The 19662-nt window shown below is 51.3% G+C and overlaps 1 protein-coding gene across 1 annotated transcript; it reads left to right on the top strand.

Moving 5' to 3' along the window:
• Nucleotides 1-166: 166 nt before the first annotated feature.
• AMBP (alpha-1-microglobulin/bikunin precursor) lies at nt 167-13879 on the top strand. Its single transcript, XM_076008977.1, has 10 exons — nt 167-443; nt 1727-1869; nt 3170-3246; nt 4138-4254; nt 4730-4831; nt 5560-5606; nt 11331-11412; nt 12363-12530; nt 12856-13029; nt 13736-13879. The coding sequence occupies exons 1-10, from the start codon at nt 330-332 to the stop codon at nt 13765-13767; spliced, it is 1056 nt and encodes a 351-aa protein (XP_075865092.1). The 5' UTR covers nt 167-329; the 3' UTR covers nt 13768-13879.
• The last annotated feature ends 5783 nt before the right edge of the window (nt 13880-19662 follow it).

The raw sequence follows: 19662 nt of genomic DNA, 5'->3' as shown, positions 1-19662 counted from the left end.
GCCCCTGCGGCAGGCGGGGAGCCGGGGAGAAGCCGTTCTGGGGCTGAGCCAGCCCGGCGCACCCAGCCCTCCTGTGTTTGGCCAGCGCCTCCTCCAAAACAGCCAGCCTGGCCTCTTGGTCCCGCGGATCCCGGCCGGCTGCAGGGATCGATCAGAGCTGGCCTTCGGGCCCTGATTGGTCCCAGCTGAGAGGGCAAACGCCAAGGTCACCTATAAGCCACAGGCCCATTCCCAGTCTCGGTTCACAGCTGCCCTGGGCAGGGAGGTGGTGGCCCCTCTGTTGTCAGCCCCAGCCCCGAGAGACACCCAAGGCAGAAGAGCCCAGAGCCATGTGGAGCCCCAGGGCCCTGCTCCTGCTGCTGGCTGCCTGCCTGGCCGTGAGGGCTGACCCCGTCCCGCCGCCCGACGACATCCAAGTGCAGGAAAACTTCAATGTCTCTCGGGTAAGGCTGGCCTCGCCGGTGGGGGTTGTGGTGGCGGGTGCCCAGAGGGCTGGGCCCTGCTGGGTAAGTCCGGCTTGTCTCGGGGTCTCAGTCTTCCCATCGGGAACTTTGGTGCTCCGTCCCCAAAGGCCCTTCCTGCCCAGACCGTCTGGGATTCCGGGGTTCTTTGAAGCTACAGCTCTCCACCTGCTATTCGAGGGGACTCTCTCAGCTGCCATTCTATGAGTAAAACGTCGCGTTCTACGGTCCTCCTGGGCTGCAAGGGGAGTCCTTGCTTTGATGGGAAGCCACCCCGGAGAAGGCCACACAGGCACCTGGCTTTCCGTGAATGTCCCTGCTCACCCTCTCCCACCCTGCATCCTTTAACCACCCGCCTCTCCCTGCAGCCTCTCTCTGGCAGCTCTGGGTCCTCTGCTCAGGTCCTGGCTGTGGACAGAGACCTGGGGCGGCACAGGGCGGGCGTGTGCCCAGTGGCCTTGGGGCTGGGATGCGGGCTCATGGGAAGGAGAGCAGAACAGAGATCGGGGTGGGGGGTGCACAACCCTGAGCCCAGGGCGAGCCCAGAGCAGGGCATGTGCTGTGGGTTTGGGGTCCCAGGGCCACTCCCAGCCCCAGCTCTGCCCTGAACCACAGGGTGGCCTGGGGCAGGACCTTCCCACCTGGGGCTCACGTTCCATGTCTGTGTGAGGAGCTCTCAGACCCTTCTAGCTGTGGCATCGTGTGGATTTGGTTTACTTATAGGGATGGGGAAGTGGGCGGAGGGGCAGTGAGGAACAGGGCCCTGTGGCGGTCTGGGATGGCACGTTGGCCAGGGTGTGTTGGCCCTGTAGGAGCGTGAGGGCTCCTTTAGCTCTCCTGTGCGCTGTCAAAAGGGAGAGGCAGCAGGCCTGTCCTGAAATGTCCACCATGCTCATTGAACTTTTGAGATACTTCCAAATGCAGGCTGCAGGCTGCCTTTGTGAGGTGGTGAGCAGCCCGTCACTGGAGGAGTACAAGACAGGACTCCAGTTCTTGAGGAGCAGTGGCTGATGGGGATTTCGATAGATCCCACATCTCAGTGGAGTGAGGCCTTCTGCGGGCCACCTTCCTCCTTAAGCTCGCTGTGATGCCTGCAACTCCACGCTTAGGGCGCTGTCCTCCCTTGAGGGTAGACAGCCTCCAGTTGGCCAGGAGACATTATCACTTAGAAGGATCTGTCATGAGGAGGGGGTCAGGGAGGGGACCAGACGTCAGCCAAGTCTTTGAAGGCCAAGGCAAACCCCAACCACGTGGCTGCCTCCTAGATCTACGGGAAGTGGTACAACCTGGCCATTGGCTCCACCTGCCCGTGGCTGAAGAAGATCAAGGACCGGCTGGCGGTGAGCACGCTGGTGCTGGCAGAGGGGGCGACGGAGGCGGAGGTCAGCATGACCAGCACTCAGTGGCGGTGAGCGGAACCGGGGCCCCAGCCCTCCCCGTCCACCCTGGAAAGTGACAGACCTCTGCTTCCAGTTGGGACCTTGTCCCCGAGCCGCAGTCCCCTCTACTGTCTTCCGCAGGGACGGCCCTTTCTAGGGTCCTGTCTACACCCAAGGGCAGTGCCCCAACACAGATTTGCAACCTGCACCTCCGGCCTGGGTGATCCTTAGCTCGGATGGGCACTTCTACCCCCAGGGACCCAACCTAGGAAATGGACTCCTCTCTGACCTCTCCCCACTTCTAATCTTGAACCTTCGCCCAATCCATTCTTCACCCAGCAACCAGAAAGACCTTTTGAAAACCCAAACCTGCTCTAGACCCTTCCATGGCTCCCCATTGCCCTAGGAGTAAGAGTCAAACCTTTTGAAGTGGCCTTCCAGGCCTTCCCTGCCCCACACTCTCCCTTGTGCTCTGAGACGCCCCCAAGCGGATCTTCTTTTGGTTCCTGAAACCCTCCAGCTTCTCGCACCTCCCGGCCTTTGCACCTGGATGTTCCTTCTACTTGGAACACCTCCCCCTACTGCCCTGGGCCTCCTCCAGGAAGCCCTCCTGGGCCCCCAGGTTCAGATTGCATGCCCTTCCTTGTGCTCTCAGAGCACCTTGTGCTTCCCTTCATGTGCCACTTGTCACACTGTTTGCATCTGCCTCTGGCTGGCCTGCCGGCCTGCCCCATGCCACTGTGAGCTCGGCAAGGGGATGAGGCCTGTCTTGCTCTCCTGTGTGTTCTGGGCACGTAGCACAGCGCTGGGCACAATAAACGTTCATTGAGTGGACAGTAATCACCGTAGCAGCGGTAGCCGGTATGCGGATAGTGCCTACTCTCAGCTGTTTTCATACAGTATCTCATTTGATCCTCGCGACAACCACGAGAGGTCGAAATTCTCATTATCCCCGTTTCATAGATGGGGAAACTGGGGCGAGAGAGACACCAAATAAGAAATGAATCAGGGCATTAATTCCTCACTCCGACTGCCCGAGCATCGGTGTAATGCGCAGGTTTGATTAAGGAAGGTGGTTCAGCGCTGGCATTGCCAGGGGCCGGCATAGCTTCGTGCCTTTCTCTCTGTCCCTCTGTTCCCGCATAGATGAAGGGGGAGTCTCTCGGGGCTACTGTGAGGATCAAACAAGACATTTAGAAATGTTAACTTCCAAATTAATAAATAAAAACCAAAAAACAACCAAGGCTAGAAAGAGCCCTGCAGAAGGGTAGGGTCTCAGGACCATGGTCTCCACCGGGAGTTACTTTCCTTTGGTTTGTTCATTTCCAGGAAAGGTGTCTGTGAGGAGATCTCCGGGGCTTATGAGAAAACGAGCACCGAAGGGAAGTTTCTCTATCACAAGCCCAGTAAGTAGGGTGCAAAGAGACGTCCGCGTTCTCGACTTTGCTCAAAATACATGGATGCCCTCAGCTCTCTGCTTCCATAAGCTTTGCTCCCACTTGGCTGAGATGTCATCTGGCCTTCCCCTAAACAACAGCTTCTCCTCTTCCTTCTCCCTCCTCCCTCTTCCTTCTCCCTCTTCTTCCTCTTCCTCCTCCCTCTCCTCCCCTTCCTCTTCTTCCTCTGCCTCCTCCCTCCCCCTCTCTCCCTTTCCCTCCCACTCTCCCCCGCAACCCAGCACACACACCCAGAATACAGTGATGGTGGCCACCTCACCAGTCTTCATGTCCTGTTAGGCATCTGCAATCAGCCGACAGAAATGGACTGAGCATCTACCACGTACCGTGTGCAAGGTGCTAAGTGAGAGAGGCATTTGGACATGAATTTATTCATTAATTCAGCACATGTTTATTGAATATGCTCTGTGTGCCAAATAATTGTGTTATGGCGGAATATATGAATGTTTGGCTAGATGGATGGATGGACCAAAAAATGAGTGATTGAACAAAAATGATTGGTAAACGGATATATATGTGGATAAACAAGTTAATCAGTTACCTAATAGGTAAATTGGTGGAGTAACAGGGGAAAGAAGGGAGGGAGGGAGTGGATGGATGTATAGAGAGGCTGGATGGATAGAATGATGGTGGATCAATTAATGGTGAATATATGGAGGAGACAGATGGGTGGGGAGAGAGAGAGACTGAAGATGGACGAATCGATAAATGGTTATGGGGAAGGGGTGGGCGGATAGATGATGGATGGAGGAATGATGATGGGTGAGTAGGTGACGGATCTCCAGGTGGAAGAGCCTTCGGGCCGCTGATGCCTTTGGTCTGCCTGCGTGCCCCATGCAGAATGGAGTGTAACCATGGAGTCCTACGTGGTCCACACCAACTATGATGAGTACGCCATTTTTCTGACCAAGAAATTCAGCGGCCGCCACGGGCCCTCCATCACCGCCAAGCTCTATGGTAACGTCCTGTAACGAGATGAGCCCGTCAGAGCTGGGGGTGGGAGGGGACCGCTGATCTATGCACAGGGGAGTGGACGGGGGTGGGGAGTCTTGCTTTTTCCTTCTGACAAAACTCCAATTAGGAGAAAGGTGCCAGCATTGACTCTCCCTGGAGGATGTAGAGTTCAGTCTCCCCTTTGAGGTAGAATCCTCTCTTTGATCTCTAAAATTCAAGACCCAGAGAATTCCAGAGCCTCCAGGCCCTTACAAGAGGCAGTGGGAAGAGCTCTGTGTGAGGACACCTGGGTGGGAGCCTGGGAGGGACCCTCTTCCTCACCGGGAGCCTGTCTTTCCGGAAGTGTATCAAGGAGATTGCACTGGGTCAACAGTTTTCAAATTTCCCTAAATTTGCAAATCGCTGGGCAGAGTCATCTCCGGCCCTGCCAGCCTGGGTCCCTGGCGTTCTAGGCGTCTCCTCTGCCTCCCACTTGCAGGGCGGGAGCCGCAGCTGAGGGACAGCCTCCTGCAGGACTTCAGAGAGGTCGCCCGGGGCGTGGGCATCGCTGACGACTCCATCTTCATCTTGGCTGACAGAGGTACTTGGCACCCGCCCACCCTCGAATTTCTGTCCCCTCCTCATCCTTCACGGCCCCCAGAGACTACCCCAGCCCCTGGGGCTTTCCTGTAACCCTCCCAGATAAACAGGGACCACAGCCCCCCTTCAGGAAGCCACTGGAGTTGCCCCAAGTCTCACAGCCCGTACCTGGCAGAGCTGGGACTGGAACCAAGTCAGTGTCCACTCCGCTGGCACGTGTCTCGGGGAGGTTGTGTCTGGAATCCGTAGGTACCTCCTAGGAGGCAACAGAGGATGTGCTCTAGAGTCAGAGCTCCTGGGTTCAGACTTGGCTGTGTGGCTGCTGGCTAGCCAACCTCTCAGAGCCTCACCTCCCTCATCTGTAAAATGGGGGCGATAATGCCTCCCTTCTGAGTTGCTGTGAGGAGTCAGTGAGATAAAGGCAGCCATTATGTGCAACAGCACGGTGCATAGTCAGTGCTCAGTTGATGCTACCTGTTGCTGATCTTGTTATGATGCTTGTGGGATGGGGTGGAGTGGACAGATGGCAGTGATGGTGCAGCCATTAGTCTGTTGCTTTTCCAGTGAATGTCCCTGAGCAAGTCATGCGGGCAGGGCCACTTATGAAGCAGCTAACAAATAAGACAGTCCCTGGCACAGTGCCCACCTAGCACTGTAATAGAAACAAATCCAGGACTAGGATTGCCGCAGAGCCTAATCTTCAGTCCTCTCTCCTGTCCTCTGACCTAGGTGAATGTGTGCCCGGAGAGCAGGAACCAGAGCCCACCCGACCCCCGGTGAGTACCTCAGCCCCCGCCCAGGCACTGGGTTTCAGCTGGCCCTGCTCACTGAGAGGGCTTGAGCGAAGATGGTGTTGGGCATGAGTTGTGAAGTCACACCCACCTGCACTCAGTCTTGATTCTGCTACTTGGGCTAGTTGCCGCCCTGTCGGGACCTCACCTTTCTCATCTGTGAAACGGGATAATTATACTTAACTTCTGGGGTTGTGCTAGAATTCAATGACATGCAGAAAAGCTCTTAGCATAGTGCCCCAAAATGCCTAAGAGAAATAAAACACTTGATAATGAAATAGCAATACTCAATACACGACACAGTTAATTGATTTCCCTAAAAAACAGCAAACCTGAGAACAAGCAGCTTCTCAAAGCATCTCCTCTCCTATGCTGCCTCCTGATTTTGGGGGCTTCCTCAGTCTTTTATTTTCCTGCCTTTTGCCATATTGATTAAACCTTCTTCCTTCTTTTTTCTCTGATTATTTCTCTTAATTTATTCTACTAATATGTATATGCATGTATATATCTGTGTGTCTATGTATGTGTACATATAAACATATGTAATGCTTAGAAACATAGTCTCAAAAATTGAAAAAATACAAAAAGCAAAAAAAAGACAAAATGTCCTTATTCTTACATAGAACTAACACTGTTAACATAGTATATATTTGCTCCTATATTTTTAAAGAAAAATGACCATTGATTTTGTAAAACTAATATATGCTTATAATAAAGAACTAAAACAATACAGAAAAGTATAAAGATAAATAAACGTTTTTTATAAAATCCTACCATCACCTCAAAGCTACCAGCATTCACATCATTCCAGGAATCTTAGCATATAGATGTGTGGATAAAAGAACAGATTAAAAAAAAGGATAAATGGATGAGCATATTTAGAGATATACTGTTATTAAATGGGCTTATATTACAGATGCTATCTTTAATTTTTAAAAGCATTAATTGTAGTTTTACTTAAATTTTTATAAAAAAAAAAAAAGAAACTGGACTTCTTGAACTTCAAATATTTTTTTCACCACTAGAGATTTGTGTCCTAAAGATTCTTCTAAAGTAAATTCAAGGTTATGAAGAGACATTTAAGAGACTGGCATCACCATATATAATTTGAAAGAATGTATTTATTGCCTCCATGATTTGAAAGATAGACATGAGCATTCTCGAACTTGGTTCCATCTCCTCTTCCCTTTGTCATTTACATTGTCCTGATTGGTACAATTTCCATCTATTCTGTCGCCATAATCCATAGTCATATAATAGTAGTTCTGTAGTTTAGTGGATTTTACATTCACCTTTACTGAATACATGTAGCTTCTCCATTTCTGAGTTATTTATTTTTATTAATCTCTTAGTGCCATTTCTTCAAGTGGTGTTTCTGTGGAAGGTCTGCAGCTGTTTTAATCCATGAATTCTTCCATGTCTGAGAATGTCTATACTTGAACGCCATTTTGCTTGGGTGTAGTAGTTTCAGGCCATGCTTTCTTTCCCTCAGAACTCCGTATACGTTGCTCTGTTGCTCTCAAGCATCCATTACTGCCGTGAAAAAGCCTGAGGCCAGCATGATATTTCTTCTCCTTGTAGACAATTTATTTCTTCTGCCCAGGTGCCTGGGAAAACATTCTCTGTCATTAAGGTCAACATCTTAACCAGGACATGTGTTAGTGTTGAAAATTCTATGTGAAAATTTCCTGAAAGACAATGGGCTCTTTCCATGTACAAATGACATTTCTTCATTATTTCAGGGAAATCTCTTGATCTATATCGTTGACTTCATCTTCCATTCCCTCTGTTGGGTTTTGCTACCTTAGGAACATTTATTCTCTCATCCGGGTGCATCTTTGTCTTCCACATCTACTGGTTTCTCCCCAGTTGCTCTCCTCTCTTTGTCTTTTTCATCTGCATTCATTGAGATTATCTCCAGCCTTTCTTCTATGACCTCATTCCATTTTTAGCAGTCATTCCAATCTGTTCCTTATTATTTCTATTTCTAATTTATTCATTAGCTCTCGGTTTCTGTTATTTTGGTTCTCAATTTGTTTTTATAGGCATGGATTCTCTCTTTTCATCTTATTCTGTTGTTTTAGCGTCTCATCTTTGAGCCTTCTGCTAGTGTGAATGTCTAATGAAGTAATTCCATAGCGTGGAGCCATTGAGGCATTTCCTTCTGTTCCTTGCGTTCTATTTTCTTCCAGTATCACGGGTCGGGTTCCCCAGGATAAACACTATGGAAGGGCAGGCAGGCGGGCAGGCAGGATTGGGCAGAGGGAGAAGGGGAGCTGCGATGAGGTCACCGTGGCTCAGCCAAACGTACAGGGCCCTCTGAAGTCGGGACGGCCCTTCAGAGTTGTCCCAAGATGGAGCAAAGGGGCAGGACCTTAATACCCCCACGGTGGTCAGTGTGGGAGGGGAGCGCGACCTGGGTGAGATGGCGCCCTCTAGCGGAGGCCGTCTCCAAAAGGGACCGACCTCCAGGGCTGACCTCTGGCGGCAGCCGCACTTCCGGCAGCTGAAGTGCATTGCTGAGGGGAAATCTCAGCAGTTTATGACGGTGTCCACCACCGCTGGGCTCTTCCTTTCGTTCAGGTCATTTATTTTTGTGCTCGTTTCCGAGGTGGTTTTGGTCGTTTCTGTACCAGTTCTCTCTTTAGCACAAGGTCTGGTACTGTGTTCATCCACCTTTCTCAAGTCCAAGAGGATGGTGGAGGGGACGGCTGAGAAGCTGCCCCCCAAGGAGCAGCATGTGGGTCCTTACGCTCCAGATGTTAATATCCTGGGGCTGCCGTAACAAAGTTGCACAAACTGGGGGTTGAAACCACATAAATTTATTGTCTCATAGCTCTGGAGGCCAGAAGTCCAAGATCAAGGTGTTGGAAGGGTTGGTTCCTCTTGAAGGTTATGAGAAAGATTCCATTCTGTACCTCTCACCCAGTGGTTTGCTGGCAGTCTTTGGTGTCCCTGGCTTGCACAATCATCGCCCCAACCGCTACCTTCATCTCCACATGATATTCTCAATGTGTGTGTGTCTCTGTGTGCAAATGTCCCCTTTTTGTAAAGACACCACTCCTATTGGATTAGGGACCACCCTAATGGCCTCATCTTGCTTACATTTGCAGCAACCCTATTTCAAAATAAGGTCACGTTCTGAAGCATTGGGGGTTATGACTCCAGTATATTAATTTTGGGAGGACACAATTCAATTCATAACATCCTTCCTCTGCTGGTCTTTTGAAGGACTGCTAAGTATTCTACATAGGGTTCATAATCTGGTAGGGGATGTTGTGATGTACAACTGTCCCATGGCAACACATCCTTCATTAGATTATGTAGCATTAGATTGTGTAGCTCTAGAACCTTCACTTCCATTAGACTTGAACTCTATTTTCCTTTTCTACTCTTTTTTCCCAGAAGCCATTTTTACTACTCCTCTGTCAGGAAAGGAAAAGATGGGGTGCCCCTTAATTTTCTTCTTTCTGGATTTGGAAGTACCAGCAAGAATTATAGATCTGATGACATTACCAGTCCTGGAGGTTGGAGAGTACAGTTAAAAGTTAAGGGCTACACCCTGCCGAACCAGTCTGTTAGTTCCAGAATGTTTTGTTTCTTTTCTTGATTGCCAGTTTTAAAGTGTTTGGCTTTAAATTATGCCCATTTCTTTGTATGAGTGATATTGATGACAATTTGGGAGCTGTGTTTTTGAAATAATTTTTTGCTATGTTGGGTATTGGGGAGAGAATTTTTTTTTTCCTAGAGACAGGGTCTCGCTCAGTCACCCAGGCTGGAGTGCAGTGGCATGATCATAGCTCACTGCAGCCTCAAACTCCAGGGCTCAAGTGATCCTCCCACCTTAGCTTTCCAAGTAGCTGGGACTACAGGCATGAGTTTGGGGAGAGAACTTTTGAGAAGAGTTTCAATCTGACATCTTAATCCAGATGTCAACTAACTCTATATTTCTTTATCAATGTCAAGAATGAAACAACTCACTCCTCTTGCACAAGACAGAAACATAGCACACCTACATTTCTGTTTCTTACCGTTTATTTTAATCCTTTCAGATTTCTCACATGACTGTTTTTGTGGCTATGATTTGACATTGCTTACATTTTCAAAAAGAATTTAAAAATATTTACATTAAATTGCATAACAATTTTAACAATTATTTGTTATTCAACTCTATATTTTATTGGCTTTATAGTTTACCATCATTTCTTTGCTCTAAGATCTTCAATATTTGGCATTTAGATTTCCTTCTCAATTGGTAGAAATATCTCTACAAGTAATTTTTTCAGGAAAGATACATGAGTGGCAAACTTCTAGACCCTTACGTAAGACCCTTACATAACTGAGAATGTCTTTCTCTGGTTATATCATATAGTCAACAACTTGGATGAGTGAAGGACCCCTTTTCCCTCATAACCCTCAGAACATTGCTCTGGGGCTTCTGCATTAAATGCTGTCATTTACTCTGTGGGTCATTAGGCTCTTTATCCTTTGTCCCTAGGAATGTCCAAGAAGGAGCCCTTCATTAATTTGTTGTGGTTTCCCTTTCTCTCATAATTGGGCAGCTCAGGTCTTTCTTCAACTCAGAAAAGTTTTCTTCTATCATTTCTATACCAATTGCCTCTCCTTCTGGAATCCCCATTATGTGGATTATTTCCTATAGTATCTAAGCTGCAGTTTATTATCTCAACTATGTGGTTAAACCGAACATCTTTTCTATGTCCAATAATCTTCTTCCACATACTCATTTCCATCACTGTTGGCTTCTGTTATATCAGTGCCTATCATACTGAATTTCACTGATGCTTTAAATTTTCTCCTGTTTTTTTCTGCCATCCTGTGTTCAGTGGGGATATTTCATCAGCCCAGTCTAATTCTTCTGAGCAGCGGCATCATTTAACTTGTCCTACAACTTTTCTCTGTTCCTCCACCCTCACCAAGGAAGACATATATCTCATCAGCTTGAGATGGATCTGGCAGAGTGTGGGAGTCTCTGCCAGTATTCACAGTTTTCAGCTGCACTTCAAAAGCAGAAAGGAAAGTTTAAGGTTACTTTAGTTCTATCATTTCAAGTTCCAGGTCTTACCTGTGGACAAGATGGCTACCTGGTGGCCAGCAGTTCCCTACTTACCTCTTCTTCAATTGCCTGGGATCCTGCCTCAGGGAACCCTACACCCAGAGACCCTCTTGACAGCTTTGGTGGCCTTCCCTGTGTTGCAGTCCCCACTACCATAGCCAGGAGTTAGGGTCAGTCTTGAGGTCCCTTCTTTCTCTCTGGATGGATTTTTTTTTCCTTTGCAAGCAGTTGATAGTCTGTTCACCCTTCCTGCAAACCAGTTGTACCCACACTCTGTCATGCAAAAATGCCTTCACATTTCTAGCATGGGAATGCTGTTTTCCCCTGATTTCCAGCTCTAGGGGAGATTCTTTTCCATCATTATATTTCTTTAGGCACTTCAACTGGAAGTTGGATATGGGGGTATTGCTATGCCTCATGGTTCTGATTTTCATTTCAAATCAGAAATCTATCTTTTGATGCCCATGCTGGAATTCAGGTTGATGATTTTGTGGCCAGTCCATTAGCCAGTCCAGTGGCTGTGCTTCTATCTATGCCCTGATTCCCAAAGCAGAGGGTTTATTTATATATTCCAGGGGTACAGGTGAGCAATAGTAACAAGGTGTCTGTAACAGCTTCTTCTTTTCTCCCCCCAGAGGGCCCGGCGGGCTGTGCTACCTCAAGAAGATGAAGGATCCGGGGACGGGCAACAACTACTTAATGTCGTCAAGAAAGAAGGTAGAGCACCTGCCTTCTCACCCTTTCTGCCATGAGGAAGGGCCAGAAGAAGCGCCCACGGTTGGCTCACCCTAGATATCCCCATCACTGTGAAGTCGCTTTATCTGCTAGAGACTCAAGGGTTGGGCTGAGAAAAGGCAAATCAAGTAGTTTACACTGTGCTAGCGGTTTAGCTGGGAGAGAGGAGCATAAGGCATGGTCCTGAGCTGAGGGACTGTCAGCTACATGATGAGAAGCTAGTCCTTGCCCTGCCTGGGACCAGGTGGCCTCCTGCCCTTGGTTTCCTCATCTGGTCTATGGGGTAACAGCCTGCCAGGCTGACCGCCAGTGCTCTTGTAGGAGCAAGTTGGCACTGTCTGTGAACAGCTCCCTCTCCAACACCCTCAGCAAATGCTGAACCCTGCTCTGCCCCAGGCCCTGTGCTAGGCACTGCAGCCACGGAGACAGACCACCCATATCATCTTGTCTAGTGGGAGAGGAACCCAAAGAACATGATGGGCCCTAACGGGAGGGTCAGCTAAAGGGCTGGAGACCTCAGAGGGGTCAGGAGTCGTCCATGCTGTGTCCAGGCATCCAGGTAGTTTTACAGAGGGGGGACTTGGAGAAGGGGTCAGGCTGACAGCATGGGGGCTGGTGCAGATATTACAGAATTTGGGGACAGACAAGACCAACACTGTGGATGGTGGGTCTGTGGGTTGCTTCCCACATCACGGAGTGGAATAAGCGTTGGTGCTGGAGCTCAACAGACATGGTTTTGAATTTTAGCTTTATGTAACTCTGGGCAGGTCACTTCACCTCTCTGAGGGTCAGCTTCCTCATCTAGAAAATGAGTTGATAATCCTTCCTTTTAGTGTAGAGGTGCAAACTGAACGAGATGATGCATATTGAGTGCCCAGCGGATTATGGGTGCTCAGTACACATGGGGCAGTACTGCTGTTGCCTCTCCCCAGATGCCTGCCAGATGGGCTACTCGGCAGGTCCCTGCATGGGAATGACCAACAGGTACTTCTACAATGGCACGTCCATGGCCTGTGAGATCTTCCAGTATGGCGGCTGCATGGGCAATGCCAACAACTTCGCCACAGAGAAGGAGTGTCTGCAGACCTGCCGGACCATAGGTGAGTACGGGCCCCGCCTCTGTGTACTCTGCACCCGGTGACCCTGTCCTCCCAATAAACCACCTGCCAACTGAAAAGGTAGCTGAGAGAGGGTGTTCCCGTGGTGGAACTCCAGGGCAAGTTTGCTGAAATCATAGGGATTCCACATTTGGATATGGAGGGCCCCAGGCAAGTCACTTTTTTTCTTGTGAACCTCAGTTTCCCCATCTGCCAAAGAGGGATGAGGTGTTCTAGATGAGCATGGTCCCAGGCTCAGCAGCCCCGTGTCTGCTCAGTCTGTGGTTGCACAGATGACTGACATACCATGCTTCTTTCTACCCCACAGCGGCCTGCAATCTTCCCATAGTCAGTGGTTCCTGCCGCGCTTTCAACAAGCTCTGGGCATTTGATGCTGCCCAGGGGAAGTGCGTCCAGTTCGTCTATGGGGGCTGCCATGGCAACGGCAACAAGTTCTACTCAGAGAAGGAGTGCAGGGAGTACTGCGGCGTCCCTGGTGATGGTAGGAGGCCCTGCGGGGTGCCGGGCGGGGTCAAGGGGCTGTCAGGGTCTAGGTGGGAGAGCCCTGGTAGGGGCTTGGGGTCTGCAGAGCTGAGTTCTGGACTCTGTACCTGGTGAGCAGCCCATCCATGCTCTTGGCCTCAGCTTCTCCCCTGTGAAATGGGGCCAAACCTGGGGCCCAATCTCAGCTGGGACTGGGCACCCAGGCAGGTGTTTTGCCAGGCACAGGCAGAGGGTGTGCAGGGCTGGCTGCGGAGCTGGGCAGAGCCGGGCCCGAGTTCTGGTGCTGCCACATTTAGGCTGGCCACATTGAGCAAGTGCCAATTTGAGCCTCGATGTTTTTCCTGTAAAATGGGACGAAGTACCCGCTACCTTTCAGACTGCACAGGATGTGGCATGGAGTTAGTGCTCAACTAAAGGCAACTGCTACTCATAGCGACCATACTGATGCAATGATAACAGTGATAGCATTCCAGGGAACGGCAGCCATTCAAGATTCTTGTACCTCGATTTTCCCACTGGAGAATGGTGCCTATGGCAAAAGAGAAAAGGCAACAAATCAGATCCTCCTGTGGAATGCCCTTTGCAGATAAGCCACTCGGCAAGCAGGAGTTCTGGTCCCGGCTCCAGCTGCCTTCCCTGCCCCGGGAGGCCTCCCCACTCCCCCGTCCCGAGTGTTCCCTCCCTGAGCCTGTCTGTGTCCGCAGGGGACGAGGAGCTGCTGCGCGTCTCCAGCTGAAGTCCGGCCCGTCTGTAAGCCGCAGGGCGGCCGGTGTCTGTTCCAGGGCCCCGTGGCAGGCCGGGGCTGAGCAACCTGAGTCCAAATAAAAACCAAATTGCAAACTCCTGAACGTCGGTGTCCTGAGTGTTCATTGTCATCCAAGCATGACGAGGTGGGGGGGGGGAGGGGACAAAGCCGAGGTGGGTGCACGGGTACCCCAGCTTTCCCCGGCAGCGAGAAAGGCACGTGCTGGGATGTAACAGCGCTGCCTTCAGCACGTGAAACTGCTATGCAGATTATGGAACATAAATCGCAGTTCTGTTTCACAGTTGTGTGAAATGGGATTGTTTTGCTTCGTTTTAATAACGCTAGAAAAGAAAGGAAGGAGAAAACCCTGGGCACTTGTTTCTGGGAGAGGCTTGGCGGGGGGCGTCAGTGACCCAGGGCCAGAAGAAACGATTGTGCTCAGCGTGCCCAGGGAGCCCAGGGCGCACAGCCCACAGGAGCCTGAAATAGTGCCCCTGTCCTCCGCCGCACCAGAAGCCTCTCCAGCGTCTTATTTCACCTGCAGCCCAGTTCCCAGAACCAGCTGCCAGGAGCTGGAAAGCCTCTGCTGTGTCTCCGCGTGGCCCCGGGGTGCCGTCCCCTGGGGTCCCCACTCTGGCCCTTTGTCCTGGAAGGAGAATGCTCACCAGCCTTCCTTTGCATTGTGTCCGGGCAGCCGGCTGGGCCCTGGCCCAGAGCCAGCAGCCCTTGGTCTGACCTGGCTTCAACTCCTTGGGGAAGAGAGGCGAGCTGTCTGTCCAGGGCTGCTCTAGGACCACGCTGTTCCAAGGCAACAACTCTGAGCTTCCAGTTTGCAAATTCACACTGGACTTAAAATTGTCTGATTTATAATTTTTTTTTTTTTTTTAGAGACAGGGTCTCACTCTCTTGCCTGGGCTAGAGTGCAGTGGCCTGATCATAGCTCACTGCAGCCTCAAACTCCTGGGCTCAAGTGATTCCCCCTGCCTCAGCCTCTCAGGTAGCTGGGACTACAAGTGTGTGCTATCAGGCTTGGCTAATTTTTAAATTTTTATAGAGACAGGGTCTTGCTATGTTGCCCAGGCTGGTCTGGAACTCCTGGGCTCAAGGGATCCTTCCACCTTGGCCTCCCAAAGTGCTGGGATTGCAGGTGTGAGCTGCTGTGCCTGGCCAATTTATAAACCCCTCTCGCTGACCACATCCACCCGAGGCCTGATGGCTGCTGCCCGGCTGTGTGTGTGGTGGCGTGGAGAGCAGACCCCAGTGGCAGACACCCAGGCAGGACCCACATTCCTCTGGGGTGTGACCTGCGTCCCAAGGGCTGGTGGCTAGTCAGTCCAGGGTTTGCCTCTTGCACCCCTGGTCCTTGTTAATAGAGCTGTCAGGAGGAATGAGAAGATCCCACGCCTCTTGTTGAGAGGATGAGCTCGGAGGCAAGGATCTGGGTGTAGAAGGCTTTGCAGCCCCCTGGGTCACACGCACCAAGACCTTCCTTTTGTCTCCCCCAAGGTCCTGATCTTGGGGCATCCAGGTTCCAACAGAGAGGACAGTCCTGAGGAAGAGCATTTGTAGTCGGGGCCAGGACTCTGAGGACAGGAGCAGGGAGGTGGCAACAGTTCAGAGGGACATGACAGAGGCCCTCGACCAGCAAATGTCCCCCTAGCCCTGTCCCTACCCTGTCCCTTCCATGTGTGCTTCCCACCAGGGGTGGCCGTCCATGGCAGTGCGAAGGGGCCACTCTGAAGAGCGCTATTTGGAGGTGACCTGACCCAAAAGACAGATGCTCAAACCAGAGGGTGCGAGCCACAGGTGCGCGGCCCAGCTCAGCCAGTGGCTGCGCGTAGGGTGCTTTTGCACAGCTCTGAATCCACCAAGTAAACTGAGCTTCCCATAAATGTCTGGGTTTGTCAACTGACTTGCAAATAGGTATCTCGGCAGCCCAGGGTCTGCATCCTGACGCCAACAGCGGGCCAGAGCTTGGTAGAGACAGACATCGCCCCCTCCCATCCCCTGGAAGGGCCTTACCTGGTGGTTCACGAGCCCTGCTCGCCAACCTGCCTGGTCCCCGAGGCATTTGTCTCTGTGACACTTGCTACAACTTGTCACTAAAACTACCCCCACCAAAAAAAAGTCAATGTACCCTGACTTTATCCCTTGGGGCTAGGTTGGGGTGCGGCACCCCTGTGACCCCGAGTCACAGGAATTCCCGCTGCTTGTCTCAGAAGGCGCCGGTGTCCTTCCCAGCACAGCGATGCCCCTTCCCTGAAGAGTCACTCGAAGCTTAAACAGCCTCGCCTCAAGTTTCCCTCGAAGGCACGGCCCCACTCAACTTACTCGCTGCAAAGTAAATGTGGCTGCTTAACAAAGAGACGTATCTTTTGTTTTTCCTCTTTAAAACAATTTTTTAAAACAATCCAGAGGCTGATCCCTCAGCCGTGAGGGCTTCCGGGCCTTTCTTGGCTGCGATGTTCAAGGCGCCGGGGAGGATTTCTCGGGCCACAGCAAGGCTGGCGACCTTTAGCGTGGGTGGCACAGCCTCGGTTCAACCCCCACCGCTCGCCCAGGGCCGCCGCACCGCTCGCTGGGCAGGGTGGTCTGAGGGCAGGGCCGCCACCCCTGGGGGGGCTGGTCCGGGTCAGCAGCCTCTTCGTGCCATGACACGCACGCGCGACTTGATGGACGTTTTTCAGGTGATGGGAGTTAACACACCCTCTACGTGTGAGAGTTACCCACGCCTGGCACAGACAGGGCTCGGGGTGTCACTCACTCACCTTGATGGCAGGGTGGCAGCTCCCCCTCCTAACGGGCTGTTTTGGGGGCAGGAGAGCCGCTGGTGGCGTCTTCCCTCCTCAGCTTGCCTTTGGCTTGGCTCCGCCGAAGAGGAGCATGGGCGTCCTGGCGTCCGCACGGCGTCAGGGTCTGGGCGAAGCCACCATGGAGTCCCACACGCCTTCAGGAATTTGGCAAAAGCTACAGACACTCTTCCCCAGGACATGGATGATACGTATGACAGCTGTAACGTCACAGTTTGGGAGGCCGAAGCCGTTGGGAATTGGGGCACGAAAGCCTCACGGGGGCCCGAGGGCCAGGGTGAGCCTGGACGTGCACCTTAGCATTCGGTCAGGAGGACTCGGACCAAATCCTTCCCTCTTCCACAGAGCAGTGCTCCGCATCCCACCAGGGCTCACATCTTCCGTGGCTACGTCCCTCCCTCCTTTATCGGACGTGGCTGAGCTGGGCCTGGTGCTGGAGCCCCCAGGTGACAACCCTGGCCCCACACAGCGCCCCCTCGGGATGGAGTGAGCTGTCTCCCTTGCGTCCCTGCAGGGGCTCCGCTCCTAACCGAACGGCATGGCCCATTCCCAGATCCAAGAAAAAAAACACCACACACTGCATCTTCCTAAAGGTCGTTTTATTGTAAAACCATAAATACAACACTGACATGAAATCATTTATGCAACTGATCCTCTCTCACCGTTAAAAGGACGTCTTTTTGCCTTGGCATCAACCAACTGGGAAATAATGTTGCAAGAATTCAGGGGATGGGGGAGGTACTGAATCCTGGGCTGGGGCTTTTGGTGATTTAAGGAACCCAGTGGAACCTTCCTCTTCTCCCTGGGAATGTTCCACTTTTGGACAAAAACAGACAGGTAAAAAACAGCAACATTTAAACAGCTCAGTTTTAAATTTTATTACTTTGTAAAAAAAAAAAAGTTTTTTTTTTCTCTATTCCTTTCCTCCATTTGACATCAGTAAAAGGTTTAAACAGCATGAAACTGATTAGGCTGTAAATGGAGAAATGGTACCAAAACAAAGTAAAACCAAAACCCAAAGGACAAACAGAAAACCCTAAATGAACCCTCAAGTTTGGTTTCGGGGGTTTACATATCACAACAAGAACCGTCAACTCAACCCCCATGCAGTCTGACTCCTTGGAGAGCTGTTGGATCCACACCAACGATACAGGAGACCGTACACAACGTCTTTTCTTTAATTAACACAGCAAGTGTGACACTAGGTAACTTTTTTTTTTTTTAAATACAGTACATGGTACACAGGGTCCCCAAGATGGCCCTGCATAAACCCCTCGTGAAGACTTGAGCCAAGCACTGGCTGTTTATAAAAATATTGTGTTGCTACAAAAGTATAAATTAATGCTACCGGTATTAAGAAATATTAAACACATAAAACTTATAAGGATTAAGAAAAATATTCATTAATACCTGTAGAAAACTCTGGCCTAAAAAAGATATTTTTTTTGTGTTTGTTTTTTTGTAAATTTTTTTTTTTTTTGTATTTTTTTAAGATGACTTGAGTTTCTTGCACTCGAAGAGAGAGACACACGGATGTGTCCATGGTATTGCCTAGAACGTCTTAACTACTGAGAAAGGGTGGGTGTGCACGCACGTGGTTTCTGAGCCAGGGGGAGGAGGGCACCAAGGCTTTCTCGAGATTTACCTGATGTGAACGCATCACTGACACGGAAAGAAAAAGGTAGGATCAGAAAACTGAAAATAATTTACGCTTTTTAAAAAATATCTCTGCTTCAGGTGGTTTTACAAAATGATTTCCTGATGCTTGGGATCTGAAGGGCCCTGGATGAGCTGCCTGGGGTTGGGGGGCCCCCAGCCCCGCAGGGTGGCCCTTGCACTCTCCCGGAGGGTCTGTCCGTGTGCTCGCTCACCACTGGGGACGCCTGGCCGGGCCGGAGGGAGGGTCCTAGGCAGAGACCTGTTGGCACCTGGGTGGTGGGAGGAGTGCCTCCTTCCGGCTGGCCTCAGACCCCGTGTGTGCCGCCCTGGACTTCAGGAAGTGCCACAGGAGTGCCAGGCCCCTGAGGTTGAAGACAAGGCTGGGCTGTGCCCCTTTAAGGAATTTTGGTTTGAAGAGTCAAGGTGCCCAGTGGGACGCGTGGGTGGGGCCCAACTGCAAGCCTAGCAAATCCTTCTCCATACAGGAATCGAATCTTTAAAGCGAACCCAGGGGTGGGGGGTGGGGGAGGCGGGGCATGAACGTGTCCAACAGCGCCCTACGGTCTTCACCTTCGGCAGGTGCCTCTTCCACAGAAGCCACAGGGCTCCTTCCGCAGAGGCCAGGGTGCCCCACCATGATCCTCAAACCCAAATGAGAGAGCAAGAAAAACAACGACGACAACGACAATGAAATCCCCCAGAAAACCCTGAAAAGGGGAAACCAGGAGGGAAACATAAGAGGGAAAACACTGTATCATTGGTTCACCATAACTGGCCTAGCAAACGTTAGCCACAGTGAAGGGAGGGGCAGCCTCCTTCCCAGGTCCCCGCTGGCCCAGCTGGCCGGGACAGGAGCCGCCGTCCACTGGCCCCAGGGCACAGCTGGGCCTTACTTAGTCTCTTGGTTCTGTCCAAACCATCCGCCTTCCCAGGAGCCCTCCGCCAGATGCACTGCAGAGACAGAGGGGGCACTGCCGCCGTTCCCCGGGCAAGCGCAGAGCTACGACCTTGGTGCCACTCGCCGGGCAGCAGGTGGCTTCGTGCCATGCCCCGTGCGCCTCCTCGTTGAGCACATCCATCGTGATGGCAAGACCTGGGCAGGGGCCCCTGCTGGGCCATCTCGTAGGCCCTCCCTCCTCCCTCCACGTCCCATCTTCATTTCAAATCTTCTGGTGACTCTGTGGCCCCCCCAGAGAGCATGTGCCACATCCCTGACGTCTCTCCAGGTGCCCACTCGTCAAGGAGTCCAGCCCAAGTCCAGGGGAAGCAGGTGGCACTGCTTGGGAACAGCGGACTCCTAAAGACAGAGGTTCAGCTTCACAGTGGAAAACACGCCCTGCAGAATTTTTCTCTGGTGTTTCTCGAAAGTGCAGGAAATAAAAGCTTAAACTGAGAGAGAGGACTCTGGCCAGCCTAC

Source organism: Microcebus murinus, chromosome 12, assembly GCF_040939455.1.
Source record: "Microcebus murinus isolate Inina chromosome 12, M.murinus_Inina_mat1.0, whole genome shotgun sequence".
In the NCBI taxonomy this organism is placed as follows: domain Eukaryota; kingdom Metazoa; phylum Chordata; class Mammalia; order Primates; family Cheirogaleidae; genus Microcebus; species Microcebus murinus.
The sequence above is the reverse complement of the archived record's forward strand: the minus strand, read 5'-3'. Positions and strand labels throughout refer to the sequence as shown.

What these genes read in the sequence shown, in the direction of transcription:
- AMBP (XM_076008977.1), top strand. Translation starts at nt 330, where the DNA reads ATGTGGAGCCCCAGGGCCCTGCTCCTGCTGCTGGCTGCCTGCCTGGCC. An exon ending in GTTTCTCTATCACAAGCCCA is followed by an intron (nt 3,247 to 4,137) that starts GTAAGTAGGGTG and finishes TGCCCCATGCAG; the next exon opens with AATGGAGTGTAACCATGGAG. An exon ending in CTTCATCTTGGCTGACAGAG is followed by an intron (nt 4,832 to 5,559) that starts GTACTTGGCACC and finishes CCTCTGACCTAG; the next exon opens with GTGAATGTGTGCCCGGAGAG.